Source organism: Microchirus variegatus, assembly GCF_963457635.1.
Source record: "Microchirus variegatus genome assembly, chromosome: 3".
In the NCBI taxonomy this organism is placed as follows: domain Eukaryota; kingdom Metazoa; phylum Chordata; class Actinopteri; order Pleuronectiformes; family Soleidae; genus Microchirus; species Microchirus variegatus.
This window is the reverse complement of record NC_139804.1, coordinates 15,039,598-15,064,235: the sequence shown is the minus strand read 5'-3', so window position 1 is coordinate 15,064,235 and position 24,638 is coordinate 15,039,598. Positions and strand designations below refer to the sequence as shown.

General features: G+C 40.5%; 1 protein-coding gene across 1 annotated transcript in view; it reads right to left on the bottom strand.

Moving 5' to 3' along the window:
* Positions 1-24,638, bottom strand: part of LOC310925381 (calsyntenin-2-like) — a gene marked incomplete at both ends in the record, with an annotated part of 357,564 nt that overhangs the window by 210,050 nt on the left and 122,876 nt on the right. Inside the window, one exon of the mRNA XM_083887328.1 lies at positions 13,985-14,107. Coding sequence (XP_083743454.1) covers positions 13,985-14,107 — 123 coding nt within the window. The remainder of the gene's footprint in view (positions 1-13,984; positions 14,108-24,638) is intronic.

The window sequence follows — 24,638 nt, the reverse complement described above, 5'->3', positions numbered from 1 at the left end:
CGTGCCAGCATAAATCCCCAAATACCATCCATTGAATATGTAACAAGGGAGAAGGAAATGGATGATTTATGTGGTGATCTCACTGACAGGTGAATAAGGCAGAGAGACATTTGGTGGAATAATGTTTTAATAACCTGTGAGCGCTGAAACACAGGACTACAGCTGCAGGGTAATCCAGGAATTAACCGTGTGGATGTGGGTGCAAGATTAGTATTAAATTTAAAGCTCTGAATGTCTGTTATGTTTCTATCAAAAAGAGATTTTCATTTTCATTTCTTCATGCTCTGCCGGGTGAAGTTTAATAACAGTAGTTCATTGCATTTATTTAGTACGACAGGCAATTTCTTGCCACAGACATGGTATGAAAGTTGCACCCATTCAATAGAATTGTAAAGGGAATAAAAAAGTGACAGATGACCAAGGTTAAAGTGTGGTTGTATGAGATATGGACACATATTCAGCACTGGAATTCCAAAAAGAAAATCATTTATTTTATTTTACATCACAGCACACAGGTGTTTATCCACTGATGCCTCCGTCAGTATATTCAGAAAGATATTTTGTGACTTCAGATTTTTTTAAATCCTGTTCAGATTTAAGTGACGCAAACTGACCAAATGAGGCAGCAGTAGATCAGGAGCCTTTGTGTCTATGTGAGCAAACATGCAGATTTTCTCTATGGCTTTTAGTGTGGAAGAGTTTAATAAAATATTGTAGATTTGAGTGGGCATAGATTATATTGGATTATTATATTATATTGGGGGGCAGTGGCAGCTGTGTTTTCAGTTACAAGTGTCTGTGTCTTGCACTGGGAGGGATTGTAGTCAATACTGACGTGTTTCATCTCATACAACCACACTTCAAAAAACTTGAGTTGTGCGCTGCTATGGTAAATGCTTTAAATTTCCAATGTACCTCCAAAAAAAGGCTACATTTGTGTTTACTCCAGTCTACAAGGATCCATGTGAAGTTTTTCACTAGGATGTTTACAGAGCAGTGTGTCTTATATTCCTGTCTACTGCGTCCGAACATCAATTCTGCTGTTTTCTGTCTGACAGACATACAAATTGGCTATACTGGGATGAAAGAAGGCTGTCATGTTTCAAAGAGAAAAGAGAGGTTCTCGTCAGAACACAAACAGAAAAAGAGGACTGAAAGTCAGACAGGGTGATTTGAAGATAGAGCTGGTGCCAGATCAGAGATAGAGTGATGGAAAACACAAGTATTCAAGGTTAGACAGGTTGAACTTTAAGTGATACATCAAAAGTGGAGCCGAACTCTTAAAAGTGCAGACATGTGCGGCCAAGTGATGGATGTAATTTTGACAAACCGCTAAAACAAAGGTGCCAGTCACACAGCGCTTCTTCCAGAGTCAAACTTTGTGTTTCCATCGAGGTTCAGTTTGGTACAATGCAGTACCGTTTGGAATGGTAAAGTCCTGGGTCATGAACCAACAACAAATGTGTGTTTTAGTTGCTTATTAGCCTGGGTGAGATGTGTTCTGGCATTCAGTTTTTGTTTTGTTGTATAGGGTACTAACTGTTCATGTTCCTTGCTCGTCTCCTGCACAGGCAGCAATCTTGAGACACAAATACTAGGACTCACTGAAAACATGGCTGCCAGTGAGGACACAAGAGAGTGCATTTCATCTAGGTCACATTTGACCCATTTTGACATTCGATTTTGGTACAAAATACCCTAAATGTCAATTATTTTAGCTTTTCAGACATTGTGCAGGTGCTACAACATTGATTGTTGCAGGTCACATTTGACTCATACCTATTCAGGTGGATCGATTTAGATCAAGGAAAGAGGTGGTTCAGAGGAATCTTGAACGTGTGAAACTGTACATGAGTGGAAATGTGTGTCACATCATGACGAAATGAGGAATGAGGAAAACTAACCACAGCCCTTGAGATAAAGATTTACCGTGAGACCTGTGGAACAAAACTCTGTAGACACTTCATGTAAAGTTTAAGTCTACGATATCTTATTTATTTATTTATCATGTTTACATAATACGACACCACAAGTGTCTCCATCAGTAAGTTCAACTTGTAAAACAACAAGGTTGAAAACAACCCAAAACTAAGGATCAGACAAACTTTACTGAAAAATAAAATATTTCAGTAAATCATGACTCATATCACATAGGTCCCATCCAGCAAGAGAGAAAGCAGATGTACCAAGCTAACATCTCTAAAAGTTCAGATCTGTTCATTGACAAAAGCAAAATATTACTGAACCACATCAGATTGTCAACAGATGTACTGTAAATATACTGTACTTGGAGGGGCACGATCAATTTCAAGAGCAATGGATGCTTTGTTTTGAAGGGAGCTGCACCATTCAAGCATTTCTGCTTCCCAGCAGAAAGGGGTAGTTGACTGAAAAAATGTGCCTAATGGCATTCAAGAGAACCTAACACATGTTCCTTTGTGCTCCTCTTTGAAAGAACAAAGGAGTAAGACACGACACTGACTCCACTTGCTCCCCTCTGCTGGTTCTGTAACTCATCAAAAGACAAAAAAAAACTTAAGAGCCTGTGAAAAAAAAAAATCTCATTAAAAAGTCTATTTCCTTTGTCTGTGTGGTTCAGTGAGGAGGCAGATTGTATTTCAGTACTTCATTAATAAATGAATGCGTGAACAATGGCAGAGTGATGGCTCCATTGTCTTGGAGAAGAAGAATAAAGCATTCAGAATGCTACAAGCAAGACGGTCTGTCTGCTGTCTGCGATTCTCAGCACCAAAGGCTGAAATACATTTACATAAATCAACATTATCACCCATAAAAGGTCCAGCATCATCCAGCACCAACACCCTGCCTCAAAAGATACCAGGAGACAAATGTTAACTATGAAAATATAGTACTTGTGTCTTGAGCAAAGAGGAACCACATGCTTCTATTCTGTGTGTTGTCAATCAAGGTCTTCTTTTTGGTCCAGCTGTTGCATTTGACTGCCACAGGAAACACTAGACCCTTTGTATACATTTCTTCTACTTTGGCTTCTCCTTTTTATGGGTTGCCACAGCCGAGCATTTGTCCACATACAGTATTTGATTTGGCAGATGATTTGCGATGCTCACAAGATAAGCATATTTCTAAAAAAAAATATACGATGTATGGAAAATAATTAGGGCTAATTCATTTGGGCCAATAAATAAATAAACAAATTCTGGGGGAAAAAAGTCAGAATTCTCAGTTAATGTCAGCATTCAATCAGACTTCTGACTTTAATCGCAGAACCCTGACTTTTTTTCTCAGAATTTTAACTTTAAAGTCAGAATTCTGTCTTTTTTGTTTTCCCATGTGGTCCTAAACCTATTCTATAACGATGTATGCAGCGATAACAGTCAGGAGTTTCACCCGAGCAAACCAATTGACACAGTGAGAAAAAAGTAGGTCAAAGTATCCAACTCAAGGCAGCTCTCTGGATTTCCTTCCAAAGACAGCTTGTCTTTTTTTGGCCTTAAAGGCTTCAGATGAGACCAGAATTTATGTTGGTCCAACAATATTAACTCTGCAAAAAACCTCCTCCTCCTTGACTTGTAAGTACCTTGATGCAAACATTATGTTACACGTCTGTTTTCAATGATGACCAGCTAAAATATAGGCATCACCTGTCGCAATCACGTCCGTACGTCTAACTTAAGTCCTGAACTGCAATGAATAGTGACGTTTAAGCAACGCTTTTTTTTAGTTTACTTACAACTTACTTTCTTGTGTTTTTGCGGTTACATTTTGTTCTCTCCGTCCTTTTACTATCAGCCCCCTCATAAACAATGCCAAAAGGGTAATTAGACTGAAATCTTCCCAAAAGATTAAGCTGTCATCCGTGAGAAAAAAAAAAAAAAAACTGCAATGAGCGTTAAGTCTTGGGAAGATAAAGGATGTCACGCTCACCCTTGAAAACCCCAGAGCTGGATGAAAACAGACAGGTGGAAATTATTTAGAGTGACAGTCTGCAGGAAAGTGGAAAGAAAGCAATACCTTCTCTGAGGGCAGAAGACAAGCAAAATGTGTAAAAGAGATAGGAGGAGCATGAACAGATAGCAAAGATGGATTAGAGGAATTTGACAGCTACACTACACATTATGGTAAATTTCTTTAGTCATCCCTGGCCTTATTATCTTCATGTACTTGAACACGGAGCAACGCTGTGCTCTGAAATGTATTCTTTACACTCATCTTGCCAATATGAGGCCAATATCATCTGTTTTTTTTGGCTTAAGAATGTTCCTATCTGAGTGATATAAACTGGTAATATCTTGTTGACCGCCACGATACGTGATAGCCATGATAACCACTAAAGATGATTCACTATTTCCTTTATATCCCCTGTAATACAGGATAGGCCACCCAAGGGAGAACACATAATGCCATCCCACAATCCCTAGTACTTCTCAATCTGTAATCATATTAAATGGTTAAGTAAATTAGTCATAACTTCTTGACATGCAGTATCTTCATTCATTAAACAACATACACTTGTGTGTGTGCCGTGTCTTCCCCTACTCCTTTGGGGAATGAGCTTCGTCTCTGGACTTAACTTCCTGTAAGCCTCGAGACATGAGCTCTTTTAAAGCTCAGTCAAGCAGCATGCTGCATGCTTATTGGCTCACTGAACAGATTAATTCCACACTAGGTACATAAATTTGATATTAAGTGACGGTACTTTTTATAATATGCGATACCACAACGTCCGTTGTGATGTTTCACTTGCGACCGTGTCTTCTGACTCTGGGTCGTAAGGCGTAACAGGGACTGAGGCGGGAGTCGTGACGAAGCCATTTTTAAACATTGTTAAAACAAATTTGGGATAATGAGTAGCAGTGCATCCACCGTTCCAGAGGGGGGAGCTGCACTTCCGAGAGCTGACGTGCTAATTAAGTCCCTTCCAGGTACCTGGGAAAGCTCTCGTTGGCTGGCCAATCACAACACAGTTCTGTCTTCTGGGGGTGAGTTTTCGGGTCTGAAACAGCGCGGCTGACGAGAGCTTCAGTGAGGAGAGATTAACTAGGAGGTTTTTGACCATAAAAACAAGTTAATGTATGTAAGCAGACCTCCATAACTCACATGTGCGATACTCCGCTTGACCCATGATGCAGTTTCTCACACTTCCACGGAAATGACCAACAAACACATTAATAAACACATTAACCCAATCATGCTTTCCCACCTACCACTGTACTAAGATCATGTCTACTGTGCTAATGAGATACTTCATAATTAGCTTGAGACATGTTTTCCCAATCAAACAGGCGGCGAGAGGCTAATTAATCAGAACACATTAGCTAGCCTGTATGTATAGTCGCATCTATTTACCTTGTGCAACAGCAGTGAATGACTATTTGATACCACCTGTTGTTTTCAGAGCAATGGGAAGCTGTTGGTTTCACTGAAGAAGGCCAAGGTCAAAGATAATTGATTTTTATTAATGCCCTGAGAGGTTTGTTTTTGTGATGCTGTAAAATTAGAATTTAGGATAGATTGTTTGTTCAGACACCAAAGGAACGTGGGAGCAGACTGACTCCTGCTGCCTGTCAGAGCACAAGTGGAAAGTAAGTGCTCCGTTATTCAGAGTTGGAGAAAAGGCAAACTGCATATCACACACCCGAGACAACTTAAATGCTTTGACGTGATTTGTGCAGTGTGTGAGTGTGTACAGGTGGGCGTATGTGTGTACTTGTGAGTGTACTATTTTTTTATAAGGACCGAAAACTTATAAATCCCAGGAAGGGTGGACATTTTGTGAAAGTGAGGACAATGTAGCTGTTCCTCAAATGGATTATGTTAGGGTCAGGTATTTAGTTGAAATGGTTAAAGTTAGGGTAAGTGGCTAGGGAATGCACTTTGTCGAGAATTAGAATTGGATTTTTTGCACACACACCAATTAGCGATAGTGAATTTGACCTCAGCATTTAACCCATCATTATTACAAACCAGTAATAATGAGCACTGGACAGCACTTATTTGCATCCAGGGAGCAACAGGTCTACCTTGTTCAGGGGCATTCCGGCCCTTGACCTGTGTCAGGATGTGAACTGGCGACTGGTTACAAGCCCAGTGCTCTTTCACTTGGTTTTGGGCTGCCATTAGACACTAGAGAAGGGCTATTCAACCTCAGAGGTGGGTGGGCCAAAAACAAAAATATCTAGTGTTTTGTGGGCCACAGAATATTTGTCAGAAAAGAATATAATAATAATAATAATTTGGCAAAAAATAAATTGATAGCAAGTATAGCAAATATACTGCAAGTTATAAATATAGCTAAACACACATACCATGTTCTTTTTTACTTTAATTTGGCATTATAATCAAATCCAGACGGCAGCCAGTCCACTTTACAACTGGGACAGAGTAGGATATTAAAGAGAAGAACATGAAGCTCTTTTTTTGGTCAACAATTACACAATAATTGACGACGTCACTTGATGTGTTGAAATGATGCCTATAGTTCCTGGACGTTTAAAAAAAGTTCCTGGATGCAAAGGTGTATGTTTGCCCCCACTCATATTTGGAGAAAGCCAGATTGTCCATACAAATATTAGAAATTGGAGAAGTGTGTGTGTGTGTGGCAATGCTGTGGATTGGATATTAGGAGCATCAGTGAACGCATCACAGCCGAGCAGAAATATCGCTGTGAGTCACAGAGGAGACCAGAGACAGAGAGTGCAGGTGATGTGCTGTTCTAAACACCTCTTGTGCCTCTTAAAGCCAAACTAGACCGGAAGTTCCAATTAACGCTGTTTTTTAGTGTGTATCTGCGTCATTACCTTGTTTACGAAGCCCTGAAGTTTCGAAACAAACAGTTCAGCCATTGCTGAGAACGCTGTGTTTTATTGTAATCTCGGGGCTCAGCGCGATCTCTGAAAATCCCGTTATAGTTACGTAAACACCGGTTCTCCAGAACAGCAGATCCTCCTGCTCCGGGCACTAGTCCGGGCACATCAGGTTGCGAACATTGAACCGCAGAAGAAGAATAACGTCCGTTGTGGAGGTGTTTCACGAGTGACAGTGTCTTCTGACTCTGGGTCTGACTCCGGGTCAAAGTCGTAAAAGGGACTGTGGCGGAGAGTCGTTACGAAGCTTTTTTTAAACATTGTTAAAACAATGTTTTGATAAAGAGTAGCAGTGCATCCACCGTTCCAGACGGGGGAGCTGCGCTTCTGAGAGCGGGTGTGCCGAATGTCACTTCCAGGGTACTGGCCAATCACAACACACTCTGTCTTCTCAGGCGAGATTTATGTCTGAAATTGCGCGGCTGACAAGTGCTTCAAAAAGGACAGATTTCTATCGGCTCGTTTCCAGCAACTAAGAGGTTTTTGACCATAAAAACAAGTTAATATATGTAAGTAGACCTCCATAACTAACATATAATGTGCAACAAGTCCACTCTATGTGACCTTTAAAGTGAATGCACTCTTTCAGCACAGCAATGCAGTCATTGCACATTAAACACAGCGGTTTGGTGCTTGTACTTGCTGGTAAACTAATTAAATATTTCTCTGTCCATTGGCTCTGGAACTGACGATTTTCTAAGTCGACTTTGTGTCATTTTAACTCGGCATGCATATTGTTTGCATAATATGACGTACAGCTGTACCCAAATCAAATGAGAGCCATTGAGACTCAGTTGCTCATCTTAAAATAACTCACAGGTGAGTTTTATCATAAATTCAGCTTCATTTAAAGAAAGTTCACAGGCAACGGGAAAACTAAAAAGGGTTAGTTGTTGCAGGGCCTGCACTAAGCTGCACAAGAATGTGTGTGAAAGTGTGTATTTGTGTCTGGCACACAGAGGTTTTATGAACCTGTCTTACCAACGGTTGCTGATGATTGAGCAGCATACGCATACGCAGGTCACTGGTGGGACATTAGCTTGGCGTAAAAACAAAAACTGCAGGGCTCTGGGGAACAGTGAAAGTGACAGATTTACACATGAATGGTCTGTTACACCACCAGAAAATGTGAGGGTGTCAGTGTTTGAGTTTGCTGGCAAGACAACGCACCAGGAGTGATGGACAACCAACTAACCAATGCCAAAATTGCAGTAGTCAGCACAGCATGTGCCCATTAACCTTGTTAACCTGGCACTTTAGGAGCCAACTCAGTGTTAGTCGCCTAGAAAATGTTGATTCAGCTTAATAACGTGATCTGCTGGTCTCACACATTATCTACACTATGGACAGAGACACACTTTAAAAAGGCAGCAACGTTAATATGATACAATGTTCTTTTGAATCTGGACATCATTTATGTTTATATTTCCTGCCAAATCAAGTGATTAAAAGCCCTGGATACTCACTCAATGTCAACTGCTTTATCCTCCACATTAGGGTCATGAGGGGGAGCTGGAGCCAATGCCAGCTGACAAAGGGCAAAAGGCAAGGTATACGTTGGAAAGGTCTCCAGACCATTGCAGAGCAAACACACAAAGGCGAACAACCATTCGGTTGTATTTGTATAGCAAGAGAAGAAATACTCCTCAGTATTAGGGGGAGTTAATTTTAATCGCATTATTATTCACTCCAGATGATTATGGTTTTGTTCTCATCCAAATATCCAAAATAAATGAAATGTGTTTTTATGAAGGTTAGTAGATATGAGTCCTTTATGTGCATCCTCTTGTATGCAAGTTGTCACTTGTGTTGTCATTTCAGTGTCTCTTCTTGACACATGGTCGCCTGGAGCTAGACAGCAAATTATTACAATGATCCCTTCCATCAATGGATAGTTACCAAAATGTAGCTGCAAAGCAACCATGACAAATGATGCCACGTGGCTGACCAGTACCACTGTAAGGCCTGTGAATTCACAGATAATATGACCAACAGTTGTTGTTTTTTTTTAATACCTGCAATGTCCATTCGTCAAAACAGGTAATTTATCAATATTATGTCCAATTTTGTACATTTAATTGAATGTAATAAATGTACAACCTACTGTACTACATCTAATAGGATCAGTTTTAATTTGCAGCACAATGTGAGCATCCCATAACAAACAGAAGAGCAAAACATTTTTCCTGTATTGTCCAATGCAGACCTTCAGTATTACAATCAATCAGGAAAATAACTTGCAGCGTTTATTCTGTGGTATTTCCATCGAGCAGGTTTTTCACATTGTACTCAGCCTGGGGCTCACAGCTCTCTTAGCCTCGGGCTAAAAAAAAAAAGAACTTTCACACTGGTAAAATCCTGGCACATTCTGAAATCGACCTAGTCCTGCTCTAGACCAGGTTCAGTTCAGAGTTTGTGAGGTTTCTCTGACAGTTGAGAAAAGACGCCAATGCTTCTTATTCTTCACTTTTGTCTCATCAGTCCATCCAACGATGTGTCACTGAAATCAAATTCCACCGCACTTTCCCTGCTGGTGGCTGATGCTGAGTGGATTTTATGTTTTTCCTCACAATTATTTTATCATCAGCTGTGTTGTTATTGGCGGGTGTCCTTGGCCGAGCCGTTCAATGCCTGTGGCTCAGTGCACTTGGTGGTTTCTTTTTGTTTTTTGTTGCAGTTGATTCCAAATTGCTGTATTGGTTATGGCCAGTGTTTGTGTAATAGCTTCACAGCTATTTAGTGCTTAAGAAATTGATCTAAATGGCAAATATGGGTAACAACAAAAACCTGTCAGTCATACTTTATTGTAGCTCAAACACAAGGAGCTACGTTTTCTGACACATTAAGATGTGAATGCCAGGAACTAAAAAAAAAGAAAGACATTCTGACATCTCGTTTTTTGTTTATTTTCTCAAAGCACATTTATGCAATATTTGTATCCTAATTTAACACCTTAGGAGCGGTTGATGGTTAAATGGCTTGTTGCTGGGAGATTGGGGGCTGTTGAGGGGCCAGTCATGAGTAAACATTGGACTGGCTTTTTCAAGAATTGACAACTACAGATGCATGCAAAACAGATGCCCTTCTTTATGTCTATGACTGTGTATTTGCACATCCTCATAGTTTGATATTTATATAATGTTATAAAGGTGTTTACTCAACAGTTTTTTTTATGACTGATGTATGTTGCTGGTTTGTTTTCTGTGGGTGGTTGGCTGTTCTTCCATCAGCATGGACATGACTCCACAGTTTGTGTTTCTCTGCTCCTTTGAAAAGAAATGCACATGGCCATGACAGGCTAAAGGAGGGGGGGGGGGTGTCAGTCGAGAAATGTGTGTCATGCAGTTCATGCACTTGACAACAGTTACAATCATATGTTGTGACAGACTAGAAGCCTATGCTTGTTCATACTGCACATGCATGTAACTCATGACTAAAAGGCGAGGCGCAGAGTATTTAACCTGTATATGAAAGTTTTTTTCTTGCTTGCTGTACCACGTGGGTGTTTATATCACAATGTTTGGTATATTCCTCCTTTCCTAGGGCAGGACACCTGCAGTTTGTCGGGAAACAGCCTTGTATTCACACATAAAACCTTGAGCATATCTTAACATGTGCTGTTCACTCTTGCTGACATGCTGTTCCTGTGATTTTTGACGTGGTGAGCTGCTGTGGCACCACAGCGGTGGTTGAATTCAGTCTTTGCCTGCTTTCAGACTCTGCACTGACACAGTTCCTGTTGTTCCAGACCAATGAGTGTGGTGACAGTTGCACCTTCCTCAGCAGTCCGAGGCGAGACAGGTCTTGGAGTGATGTGAAGGATGAGTAGGGAAATGTCATGAATTTTTTTTTTTTTCTGCTGATTTAAATTTGAATAGGGCTTGCAAAAAAATATATATTTTTAGAAGCATTATTCTCTCTTTTGAATGCTAATGAACTGATGTGGAAAAATTTAATTGGAATCAGAGCTGGGCAATATGGCTTAAAAAGAAAATCTAATATGTTCTTGAAACAAACGTATGTATTTTTTTCCCCTTCTAAAAAAAATTACAAATGAAATGATTCAAAACAATTTTCACTTTTACTTTGTTTTTAGTTTTCCTTGTGGGATTTACACATAATTTACCCTTAGGGTTAAAGTGCAACAAAATAAAAGCCTCAAAACAAACATACACAAGATAGCATCTTAACAGCAAAAAAATAACTTTTTAGCAAACTTTCTATACTGGCTTCAAACAATCCCCCAACTTCCACAGGCCTTATCTTAACTACATAAATATATTTTCATTAAAAGCAAATCATCTTAAACTGCAAATGTCAATTAATCTCTCGATTAAATAAACATTGAAGTAGGGTGAATGATTGTCTTTCAAAATAATGTCAAAGAGGCACAGAGAAACAGCTGAGTGCTGCAGTGCTTTCCTTCCATTTTAGAAGGAAAGTGTAGCTTTATGGTGAAATGTACCAGTATTGTGTATCAGCTCTGATGCTGCCCTTGTTTAGTCGTAATTGTATTCTCAAAAGTACTCCAATACTGCTGCGCCTGATACCACTTTACGTATCTTGAGCGTGAGTTGAGCAGGTGTGTGGTAATAAGCAAATGTGTTGCAATGTCAGCAGTTTGGAAACACTTTAAGATAAGTGATGATGAGAGCAGACTGTAACCTGTGCTAGGCTGTCAAAAGGAGGAGGAGAAACGTAGTTCCTTCAACACAAGTCATTTGATAAAACATGTAAAGAACCAACACGGTGCAAATGTCAAGTCTATCTGTTCCTATACTTTTGCTCACCTAAAAAATGTGGTGTTCCATTTCAAGTCTATCTTCTGATTAGTTTAGCATATGTGGACGTAAATACCTTGAAATAAAAGCTTAAACAATGATCACTTGTCTTACATTCATATTTTGATATCAAATTCAAATGCTCAAATGAATAGTCCTCACTCTTCCAATAATTTTGGAGGAGACTCATTGCAAGTGTTTTAACAGCAGTAGTATCTAATGTTGTAATTGGTTCACATTCAAAGTAAGGAAAAGAAGTACGTACTATGTGGGCAGTTATGTTTAAAAGGCCAATGGAGAGAGGAGGGAAAAGAAAATTCAGCAACACAGAGCAGTAGAGTCAATGTTTTTGTTAATTTATTAATAATTGTGTGAGAAATGTCTTGCACCAGCATCCCTTAGGAAATCCAGGAATACCCTTGTGTTCTGCCAATTGTGTGTGCACTTCCTTGTTGTGTGTCTGTCAGTCTATGGAGAGCCAGAGGACATATGCTTGGTCAGCCAACAACCCTCCTTACTGCCTCATCATTTTCTCTCTTTCTCCCTGTAGGGTGGCCATTACAGTGAGATCCCTCTGGCCATGCCACACATGCACACCCACACAAGCTTGCACACACACACACACACGCACACACATACATACATCCTCTCCATCCATCCATTGATTCAGCCCAGCTCGAGGGCCTCTGTGAGTGGGCTCCAGAACTGCGTCGCAGCCCCATGCTAGGTCCTTGGCCACATTAGCAGCCTGGCAGGCTGGCTGTGCTCGCCAACTGCCTCCAGCTATCCTACTCCCACAAAAAAGCTGGCACCCTTTAGATGAGCTGGTATGGTCACAGAGTGGGAATAACCTAATCCAGTTTGACTCCTTTTTGTTCCCCATGTAGTGTCCTCAGCCAGCATGGGCCTTATTTGTGCCATGTTTCACTCTAAATAACCATGAAATATGAGCCCTGAATGTGATGTGTGCTTAACTGGGAATCTGTTTCTGGATTAAATGGTTACATCAGACAGCAGAAACACTAATGCCCCGTTTAGACTGGTATTACTGTAATGTTGGGATCCGATCTCATGCAAACACTTAATATGACTGTTCACACCTATCATTAAAATGCATCCTGGATATGCATCCTGTGACCACATATGATTGGACTTGGCTTCATGTGGCTTTTATTCAAATATATACTGATGCCATATTCGTTTGTGGAATATAATTACATAATGTTTTTTTGTGTTTTAATGTAAAACGAAAAAAAGAGATGAGAGAAGGCGAGTCAATCGAAGCTATACTCACGTGGTAAAAAGGTTCTACCTGGAGCCAAAAAGTGTTCTCCTAAATGGACAAGCAGAAGAACCTTATATGGTTCTACTTAGCACTTTTATATCCAAGAGTGCACTCTTGCTTTTGCAGCAAGAAGACCCGGGTTCATGCCCCGGTTGGAACAAGGGCCTTTCTGCAGGGAGTTTGCATGTTCTCCCCGTGTGCGTGTGGGTTTTCTCCAGGTTCTCGGGCTTCCTCCCACAGTCCAAAAACATGCAATATGGGGATTAGGTAAATTGGTCTCTCTAAATTGACCATAGGTGTGAATGTGAGAATGGATGGCTGTTTGTCATGTAGCCCTATGATGGACTGGGGATGGTGTTAATATGTTCTCTCCACATGTGCTAGATTTTCTCTGGTTTCCTCCCATAGTCCAAAAACATGCAGTGGTTAATTGGACACTTTCCATGACCGTATGGACTGGCGACCCCGCCTTTTGCCCTATGTCACCTGGGATTGGCTCCAGCGGCCGGCTGCAACCCTCATGGAGGATGAAGCAGTAGACAATTCATTGATGTGAGAAAAAATGTAATCATGTGATCAGTGTTAATGTTGTGACAGTAGCCACAATTAAATAACTGTATCAGTGCTAAGTGACTGGGGGAAAAAAGGACATCAGCTGAGTAGGTGGTGCCTAATGCCTCCTCAGGACAGACTGCTTTCATGCATGCTAGGTTATGTGGCCATTTGCATCCTCAAACCGCTACATGTGGTTTTTTTGGGGGGGGGAGTGGATCTGAGGACACATCCAGGATGGATTGTTATCATTCAGACCTTTACTTAGCAAATTTGAGATTGGATCACCCAAGACTGATGTTAATACCAACTCTTAATGAGGTCTAAGCAAAAAACTCTGATGCAGCAAATTAATATGCTCTATAAATCCCATTCAAGCTCATTTACCAAGATACTACATCACTTTAAAGCTTTATATGTACAGTATATCCCACAACTGCTTTTCCCTGAGCAGAAAAGGTTTAAGTTAATAAACTTTCACGCCTCTGATCGGTGGCAATTAAGATTGGAGTGTGCCATACCTGCGTAGGGGATGGGGGCATCTTTGTCCAGAGCCACCAGAGGAGGATCCAGCAGAACAATGTCGGTGTTTTCAGTGATCACCCCATGGTAGGAAGTCTCAATCCATGGTTTGTGTTTATTCACTGTGGAGACAATGAAACAGTGTCAGTGAAGCACTTCTGCCACAAGCTACAACAGAACCATCAGCCTGAACGTGTCATTGTTTTCATTTTGCGGTCCACACTTTAACGATATACTGCACATGCGGTCATTTGATCTGAAATTACATTAAATTAAATTGCACCTTGGAGATGCTTGCATACATTGTCCTCTCCACAACTCCCTGTAAGCTTTTTTGAGTATACATCCTCCTATTTAAAATAGATGATTAACAAATGAAAACTGTGACGTTTGTGGAGTATTGGAGGGAGTGACAACATTGGGGCAGGGAAGAGGATGTTCAAATGTATTCAGATGAATAACGGGTTATAATACATTTGTGACAGCCCTAACATGTGGGCAAATGCACAGTGCAACACTAATCCATACACTTGTAATCTGTTCTTGGACAAGCTCCTCCAACTTAGGTTTCTACAAGGCATTTGTTATAATGCCTGTCTCCCCATGCCACCTCTTTTCGTCTGTTTTCTTCTTTTCTTCCCTCAAACATTCCCTGCAGGTTTTCGAGCACGTTGCCATGCTTGATCAATGACTGCTACTGTGCTGCCAGTGGAGAACTGTATCCAAGGCCAAGGCAAAACAAAGTTCATGAGCTGAGGGCCTGATTAGGGGCCATAATTGAGTCGTGGCTCCCTGGGCTGTGTGCGGCATCATGCTGAGCCACTCGCCATTTCTTCTACATCTTATAGACAAAAGGAGAAGAAAGAGTTCAGGGGAAAACACACACACACAAACACCGACACTCATACAAAAACAGAAGCTTTAAGTCATTTTCTGTGCACTTTACTGCTACTATATCATTATTTGTGTTTGTAAATATGTGTATTTTTGCATTTTAAAGCCGCTGTTGAGGACAAACTGTAGCATTGAAGGGGCAGAAAAAGGAATACACAAAGAAGCCACAAGCAGAAGAAAACCTGAAGCCAAAGATTGTAGCCTCAGTATATCAAGTAAGTTGCCAGGTACTAAGGTTGGGCAATATCCAAATTTTGATAACATGATATACATACAGTAGTTATGGTAAATAGTCTATATGTATGCACTTTTCTAGTCTTGTTCTAATCACTCACGTACCACAATTCCTGCATACGACCCATAGTTGCATTACGCTGGAGAACAGTCTCAGTTTTACCCTTTCACATTCATGCAGCACATTTTTCTATCACACCACATTCATACCTGTTCACAAACAATGCGGCGTATCCGAGCCAGGAATTGATTCCAGTAGAAAGACAACTCGATCAACCACTGAGCCAAAGTCACCTGCTTAGTTACTATGACTAATTACCAGAATTACATCTCAAAGATCAGATACATATAACAAAGTAAACATATAATACAAAGGCTGTAAAGGTGCAACAGGGCCTGTCCATTAATTTATTTATAGGACCTATCCTGCAGGAATTCAAGCTTGTTTACAGAAAAATACCCTTAATGCACAGCAGATTATTACGAGTGTAATAAAAGTGATTTGGTAGTTATTTTCACATACTTATTCATTATTTTGTCCTATCATTGCCTACCCCTACCAAAGTCTGCTGTTTTGGTTGCAAGTTTAAGTTGATGGGATGAAAATGACACAAAGAAAAGCTTCATACATAATTTAAAGGGGGGTAATATCACAATGACAACAATTAGTCTCCATTCAACAAACTGAAAAGCAAAGAAACGTACTCTTTGTGAGGGCCAATCAAGGACCCATTGTTATACACTACTTCAAATACTCACCAAACGCAAGTTAAATTCTTTTGGCAACACTAAAATGTGCACTTCACGTGCAAGTGTATATTCTATAACAACCCAAAGAGACGCTGACATTGCGAGACTTCAGTCTTTAAATCTGAGCACTACACTAGTTTTGTGCCTGTTGTTAAACAAATGCAGCTGCATTTAAATAATTGTTTTCTTAGTTTGTACATATAACTTCAGTATAGTAATTAACAATCAGCTACATTTGCCTTGGACAGTGATTCTCAAAGTCACATGAGGGGTCGCAATGGGGATTTTTGGGGCGAACAAATTTGCTTTAAGTTTTACTTAAAATTGATGCATCATATATGTTTGAAATAATATGCACAACAGTTTTCATCAAAGATTTGAATGATTTGCCAAATGTCTCATGGCAATTATTCTATTGTGCTGTGTGTCACAATGGTTTGCCATCTTTAAAACTTGAGTCCCCATATAAAGCGTTTGAGAAACAATGGCCTAGAGGGTACATCTGCAGCTTTGAGGGGTTTCAACAGAAAAAGTGTGGAAGACCATACGTAACATTTTTTTGATCATTTTGGTGCTACACTAATCCAAAGTCCAAACGAGCCCATCAAAATCTCTCCTCACTGAAGCTCTCGTCAGCTACGCTGTTTCAGACTGAAATCTCACCCCCAGAAGATGGACTGTGTTGTAATTGGCCAGCCAATGAGAGTGTTCCCAACTGATCTAATTAGCACGTCAGCTCTCAAAAGCGTAGCTCCCCCTCTGGAACGGTGGATGCACTGCTACTCATTATCAAAACATTGTTTTAACAATGTTTAAAAATGGCTTCTTCTTCTATGGTTCATTGTACGCAACCGGATGTGCCCGGACTATTGTCTGGAGCAGGAGGATCTGCTGTTCAGGAGACGGGATCCTTACGCAACGATACCAGCCTTTTTCAGACCACTTGTAGAGCCAAGAATACAATAAAACCCAGCGTTCTCAGCAGTGGCTGCATTGTTTGTTTCGAAACTTTAGAGCTTCATAAATGAGGTAATGGCGCAGATACACACCAAATACGGCGTGAATTGGAACCTCCGGTCTATGGGAGCTTTAGGTAGAATTTTCACATATCTGTTCTTTAGTGTGTTATTTATATTGTCTACTGCTTTCAGCCATCAGTTGTTTCAGCTCTCAGCTGTCAGGTGAGCAGCCAACCAATAATTGTACTTTTACTTCTAATACTATAGTTGCTAACAGGTAAGTAAATGGTGTTTTTTGTGTTTGTAGCAGTCAACAACAACAGATTCTAAATGCACAGATGCAATGCAAAGTAGATCACGCCAACCCAAACTGTGAAAATGATCAAAACAACAAAACATCAATACAAAAATGACTGAAAATAAAATACTCAGAACAATTTAGATGAATAGTTTTAACATAATCCGAAACCAAATTTGTGAGGTTTAATATTAGTAACACATGTACACATACAATGCTCAAAGAAATTATGCATAAAGATAAAAGGGCCCAATCTTGAGTGTTGTGTAATTATATTTTATATTATTAAAACTGTGGGTAGTAGCAACATGCTAGTGAGAGCTGGGGGTGGAAACATGGTGCACTCCACATAATGCATATTTATGAGTGTCAGCCCAGAAAGCATGGCTAACGGCCCTGATACAGTCAGAGAAGATCACTTACAGGGGAAAGAGAGATAGGAGCCCATTAGTCTATTAGGACATGATAAATATGCATGAGTTTTCTGCAACAGCGAGAAGTGAAATGATGCCGGATCGCAACTGTAAATGCCAAACCATGTCATTTTGGAAATGAATAGCTTGCTGACGTGGCTGTACAGGAATTTCAAGGGGAAACATGATGTGATGTCATTTCTGCTAAAGCTCTGGACAAATCTATTGGAACCAGATCTTCTGGGCAAGACAAATTAAAGCTGTAGTGTATAATTATTTTAATATAAATGCATGGCTGTTACATTCAAGTCATTGCCAAATGATTTCACACAATGCTGTATTTTTCAGTATGGTGGCGTTTTGATCTCAAACTCACACTGCACACATGGCAATGGTCAGTGTTTGTACAGTGATCTTCTCATCATGATAACTACTCTAAGGTAAATACCTGAGAATTTTAGTGTTGCACAATCTATCATACCCAGTCAGATGCTGTTTGTCAGGAGCAACTTGGGGTTCAGTGTCTTACCCTGGGAGACATCGGCATGTAGATTAATGTTGGGAATCAAACCCACAACCTAGTGGTTGAAAGACAATCTGCTCAGCCACTGAACCATCACTGCCCAGTTGATTTGTTTTATGGCTGATTGTTTCTGCCTGCGAACTGTCCAGGTTGTACCCCACCGATCACCCTGTCAGCTGAGATAGGCACAGCACCCCCCGCGACCCTCCAGTGGAGGATAACACGGCAGATAATGGGTGGATGGATGTTTCTGCCTGGAAAAAAACATGACATGCCCACATGTCACAGATACTACTCTCTTAGTTCCAAAAGGGTTCTTCTACAAGGGTCCTACCTGGAACGATTAGCTTCTGAAAAACCCTTTCCCCAAGAAAGGGTTTTTCAAGGGTTCTTGATAACACTAATGTTTCCAGTAAGAACCGTTTTGATCCCTTTTCCGGATTAAAGGGTTTTAAAAGGGTTCTTGCTAACACTAAGGGTTCCAGGTAGAACCTTTTATAAAAGTTCTACCTGGAACCAAAAATGGTCCTCATGAGAACAAGCCGAAGAACCTTATATGGTTCTACTTAGCACTTTTATCTCTAAAAGTGTACTGCTAAACCCAAATAACCTTGACACTGGAGCTTTATAAAACAGATGTAATCTGCTGCTCCAACTCAGGACAAGCGCACAATCTCAACAAATGTGTATAACATGATTGGAGCTCGGTTAATGAGTCTGGAGAATTGACTCCACTTCATGTTCAGCCTTCACACAGCTCCGGAGCCCTCCTGACCTCTAAATCCTTGAAGCTGCTCTTTGTGACTACTTAGCAGTGTCAGTCTGACCTATGCGCTCTGCGAACAGCATTTAACAAAACCTTGCATTTTAAGAGCACACTGATCCTGCTGCAGTGTCTTGATACATCTATTAAAATGAAACCCTTTCTCTTGTCACATTGACAACATATAGCACTTACTGCAGCACAACTACACATCACTATGTCATCTGATGAGGTCTCCACAATGGTGACCTTCATGAAATCACCAGTACCCACTCTCTCCATCAGTCAGCAAGGACCAGTTACGATGTGGTCTCCAGTTAATGACATCTGGAAGCCTTGCTGGTTGCCACATGTGGGATGGAATGGTTTTTTCAGGCAGGAGTGATGGGGACATTAATGGAGCATCCACCAACCCCTAGCCCTTCACTGCAGCTCATCCAGTTACGTGTGAGAAACACAGTGCTGGCTGCATGTTAATGACATTGGGGCCCATGTACTGGTAGCTTGAGACATGCTCCTGAGTCATTATCAGAAAAAATGGATGGTTATACTTCTCTCTTGTATCAGTGGTCAGAGAGGTGAGGAGGAGAGGGAGGGAGATATAAACTCAATCATTCCTATAGGAAAAACCTCGCAGCCATCTAATGGCCCAAAACACTCTATTGGTGCTTTCATAGGAAACACACAGCTAGTTTTCACTTTGTGTTACTCATGAAGCTGTGTCCATTCATTCATTCATGCATTCATTAATTCCTTCATTGTCTACCGCTACATACTCCACATGAGGGGGTGGAGCCAATCCCAGGTGACATAGGGTAAAAGGCAGGATCACACCCTGGACAGGTCACCAGTTCATTGCAGGATCGGTGGAATTTCGGACAACCTTTCATAAGTCTGCCTCACACAAATAGATCAACTTAAGCAAACCATTCCCATTTATTTATTTGGGAAATTCAAGTCATTGTGTTTAAGTTTGTCTCAGTATTGACTTTGAGTGCAATCTCATCACGCTAAAAATTCATGTCCCATTTGGTGTGGAGATAAGATACTCATTTATATGTGCAATGGTACAGCAGCACAGATAGTCAAGAAGTAAAGGTAACAAACACATTTATAAGGTAGATAAAATAAGAAAATGTCTTATTAGTCCCAACGGGTAAATTGACATTTTTACAGCAGCAAAGACAGCACAGGAAATGGTAATAAATAATAAACATGTCTTTTCACAAACTATGAATGCACAAAAGAGAAAAAAAACATTCACTATTTATATTGAATTTAAATTTACTTCACTGACAGGATAACAGGAGTGCAAGAAGGTTGTTAGAGTGGTGGTTAAATCAGTCGAGATCGCAATGGGAAGAATATGTTTTTGTCCAACAGCTGAAGAGCAACGTTATACATAGCAACACTGACTAAGATTCACATTGCTCAATAAAATATGATGGCATCAGCAACACAAGAAAAGTCTACAGGTAACAGGAATTAACTATTTTTTCTGACCATTTGTGCAAACAAATTTTCAAAATGTTTCCAACCTTTAAGATGAATGCGTGTGTAATACACGTATAACTTAATGCATTTAACAAACATCGCTTGGTAATGATTTATTTTTACCAATTTAAAATTATGTTAGGTGTCAAATCATGTTGCTTCATTATGCACAATGAAGGCAGAATGGAGCAATTGCTCTCTGCTCTTGAAGTGTTATCGGGTTTGCGAGATAACAACACACGCCAATGAGAAAATTAGTCCCACTGACATTTTGATTGAAAGGTATGGCGCTCGTCTACGACTCAGCCTTCAGGCGTCACACAACCTCTAATAGCGTGTGTGTTTGAAAACAAAAAAGTCAGCGAACACATTCACAGAGCGGGAAACACACACATTAAGTAAAAGTCTTAGCTGCACTCACTGTGACCCCAATTTTTAAAGGCAAACACCATCACTGGCTACTAAAGGCTGTCGGTAAATGGTATGTGATAACCTCTGTTTGCGGCGTCTTATTAAACCGTGTGGCTGAACATGAAAAAAGGCTTTTAACAACTGAAGGACAGAGTGGGAGTATAACATGTCTCCTTTTTCTCTTGTTTATGTTAACAAGGAGAGGAAATACAAGCGTGTAACGTTTTCTTATTTAGACCTGAGCTGGGATTCAAATGTCACAACCTTTTACCACACGGTAAGGAAAGCAGCTGGGTGAATGTTGTTCCATAGCCTAAAAAAAACAGACTCAAATTAATCATTTTGACCTCATATCATTTCTGTTATAAAACCTGTAACAAATGAATTCATAGTTCATTATTTCTTTTCACAAAAAAACGAACATTTCAAACTTTTACTACCTTCTGACACTAGATATTGTCTCCTAGACTAATCAAAGTTGTATTACACATATGTTTCAATAATAATCCCTCCCTTGTAATTTTGTCTTTTTATTAATGGGCGGTGTTAAAGGCCACTGAACCATTTTTGTTCTTCAGTTCAATCTAATTTCAGGGTTGGAGGGATTTAGTTATCACACCTGTACAGGCTAATATAATCAGACTGTGTGACAGCTGAGAGGTGAACGCTGCCCTTTACTGCTGGCTGCCGGTCAGTGGGACTATCTCCCTGTGCCATTTCACTGTCAATTAAACCAAGTTGTGGATTTGACTTGAGGCTCTGTACATGGAGGAGGTACTATATTGGTTGATGCATACCTGAGCAGCTGAGAGTGTGAGCAAAAAATACTGCGACTAGAGCAGTAGATAAGTTTGAATAGGGCCCAGCCCCCCTCCCATCGCCACTCCACAGTTTGCACTATGCAGGTTGTCAAAATGTTAAAAAGTGAGACCTGCAGGCTTACAAATGCAGGGCTAGTCTCAGGTTAAGGGCAGCACGAGGACTGAAACGCACAAGATTTGCATATTTTCCAAGTTTCACGTTAATCAAAAAAGCTGTATGTGAACACTGCAGCCTCTTTTAGTAACTTGTGATGATGTTAATATAAGTTTCAGCATCACATTAATTTCTTATAGAAAGGGAAAACAAAATAGTTGTTTTGTCGTAAAGGTCACCATCCATCCATCCATCCATCATCTACAGCTTCATCCTCCACCAGAGGGTCGCGGGGGGTGCTGTGCCTATCTCAGCTGACATTGGGCGATAGGCAGGGTACACCCTGGGCAGTTCGCCAGTCCATTGCAGGGCCACATATAGAGACAAACAACCATTCACTCACACACTCACACCTACGGTCAATTTAGAGTGACCAATTCACCTAATCTCCCCATATCGCACAAAAAAGTCACATCTATTCTAAAATCGAGGCTTTATTGGATATGTCCGTCAATATCATATAAAGGTATATAAAAGTCAGTATCACAGTCAAGTGATAATCTGGGCTTCTTGAAGAGTGGACGTGCTGATAGTTAACAAGCTTAAGAAATGTATGATTGCTTTAAAACATGGCTATTTTGCTTATATATCTCATATGGTGTATGTTGTACTACACAAGGAGCTGGACAATAATAGCAAAAAACAACAACGTTCCCAGTCCTGCTGCCGCTGAGACCCACACTGCTTCACATGTTTCAGCACGTGTACCAAGCTTGGACCCCTAATTAAAAAGAAATTTGTAGGACATTAAACTCTGATTGATAAGGTCAACAAAAAACTGCCTTGATGAATACATCAGCATAATGAAGAGTCAACGTAGCAGAGACAATCGGCTATTACTGCAACCAACAGGCAATTACAAGCAGCGAGCTCATGCCAGCTCGGTGATGTCCATCAGTGTCTCACTGTGAATTACTGAGGACCAACGCTGCTCTGCAGCTCGGCATCGAGCGTGTCTCAGCTGTCTTTTGTTCCTTCTTCGCATTCAACCACTTCATCGTTGCAGTGATCCATGTCTTCTCTGAACCTTGGAGGTTTTTGCAAACTTTAATCATCCTTGCACTTTGTGCCCTGGCTTCATGCTTCACAGAGTAAAACTGACGGAAACCATCTGCCAGCAGACGACGTTATTAAATATAAAACCTTCTAAGTAGATTTTTTTTTTTGGTCCAAGTAGACTTGGACTTCAAGTTACTAAATAGTGATTTTATGTGAGCTCTGATAGATTATTGCAACCCCTGCAGTCTGTGAGCTAATAATACATGACATCAAGCCTTTATGGGCCCTAATCAGAATTAGATTTTTTTTTTTGGGGGGGGGGGCTCCCACCTCCACTGATTAATTGATGCAAATGTAAATGTTTTTTCTATTACTTATTCACTGCAGTACTGCAGTCAAGGGTGCAAGTCAAATGCCCTGGGCAAAAGTGACACAAGGGGCCTTGCATCCAACCCAAACAAAGCATCCTAGTGGCACCGGGACTAGTTATTACATTTCCAAATATGTTGTAATTGCAGCATTAAAATCAAGGGGGTTTTCAATTAAATTGTTGTTGCTGCGACGAAAAATCGGGTGTTGTTTAAATTACTAAACTGTTGAAAGGCCCCCCTGATTGTTTTTTTCTTCGCTCCTTTGACTTTTCTGCTACACCTACTACATTGCCTCAGATTCCCTACATTACACTGGGTTTAATGTGCAGATAAATTGTTTGTGATTTTAAAGACACAGTGGGCATTTGTAGACTCACAACTAAACCTGTAGGGTCATGGAAGGCTTTGACAAATCACAGGGAGTTTCATGGAGAGAGCGCTCTTGCTGACTGATCAACTGTACCTTCCTGCAATTGGTAGAATAATGGCTGGCAACTTTAGCACTGGCAGCAACTTGCAAATAAAATTTGAAATGTCAAATAAAGTCGAACACTAGACACAGCACAACATGGGTAGAGAGATTGCTTACTGCAGCTTTAAATACACAGAGGGAAGCTAAAGGGGCAGTTCAAAGTACAACAGTTGTAATAGTGCAACAAATAAATATAGATCATTATTAAGTCTGAACATCCAGCAAAATAAACCATGTTCCAAGGCCCATGGGTCACAGGGAGGCCACCCCCTCCTCACAGAGCCCTCTTAGACAAGGACACCACCACTTTTACTGTGCTTTACACAGAAAGATCCCACTTCTCATCTTACAGAAGTTTCCAGAGTACATGCAGAGAAAAATTCCACACTTCCATGCCTTTTAAAAAAGGAAAACAAAAACTAACAAATAAAAAGTGATAGCAAATAATATGTGGCCTGGAGATAGTTCACCTGTGGCTCCCTGTTTGACCTTTTGTTTGGATTTGGTTTGGTGAGACTGTGAGCTCTTCATAGATCTGTGTGAACAGGGTAAGATAAAGCAGGATGAGACTGTGCTGTGAGTGGAGGAACCTCACAACTGCATTGGATCTGTGTGTGTGTGTGTGTGTACAAACACCCCAAAAAATTGGGGGCCCTGACAAAATGTCCTCTATAGACATTTTGTCAGGGCCCGCAATTTTTTTTTTTTTTTTTTTTTTTAATTTTATGGTTAAGACCTGGTTTTAGGTTTATGGGAATGATTCATGGGAATGCATTATGTTTATGATGTCCTCACAAAAAAGGTTTGTGTGTGTGTGTGTGTGTACTTGCACATACGTCTTCGTGAGGACCATGAAGCATATAAACCAGGAAGCGATGACATTTTCTGAACGTGAGGACAATATGGCTGGTCCTCATTTTCTATCAAACTTAAAAGGGATGTTTATGGGTTATGACTTATTTTTGGGGATAAGGGTTAGAACAAGGTCGAGGTTAAGATTAGTGTAAGGGGCTAAGGAATGCTTTAAGGGTGAATTCCAACTCCTTGCTTAACCCTCAATCTCAAAAATGTGCGCTCCCGCTAGTCCAAGTGCTGTC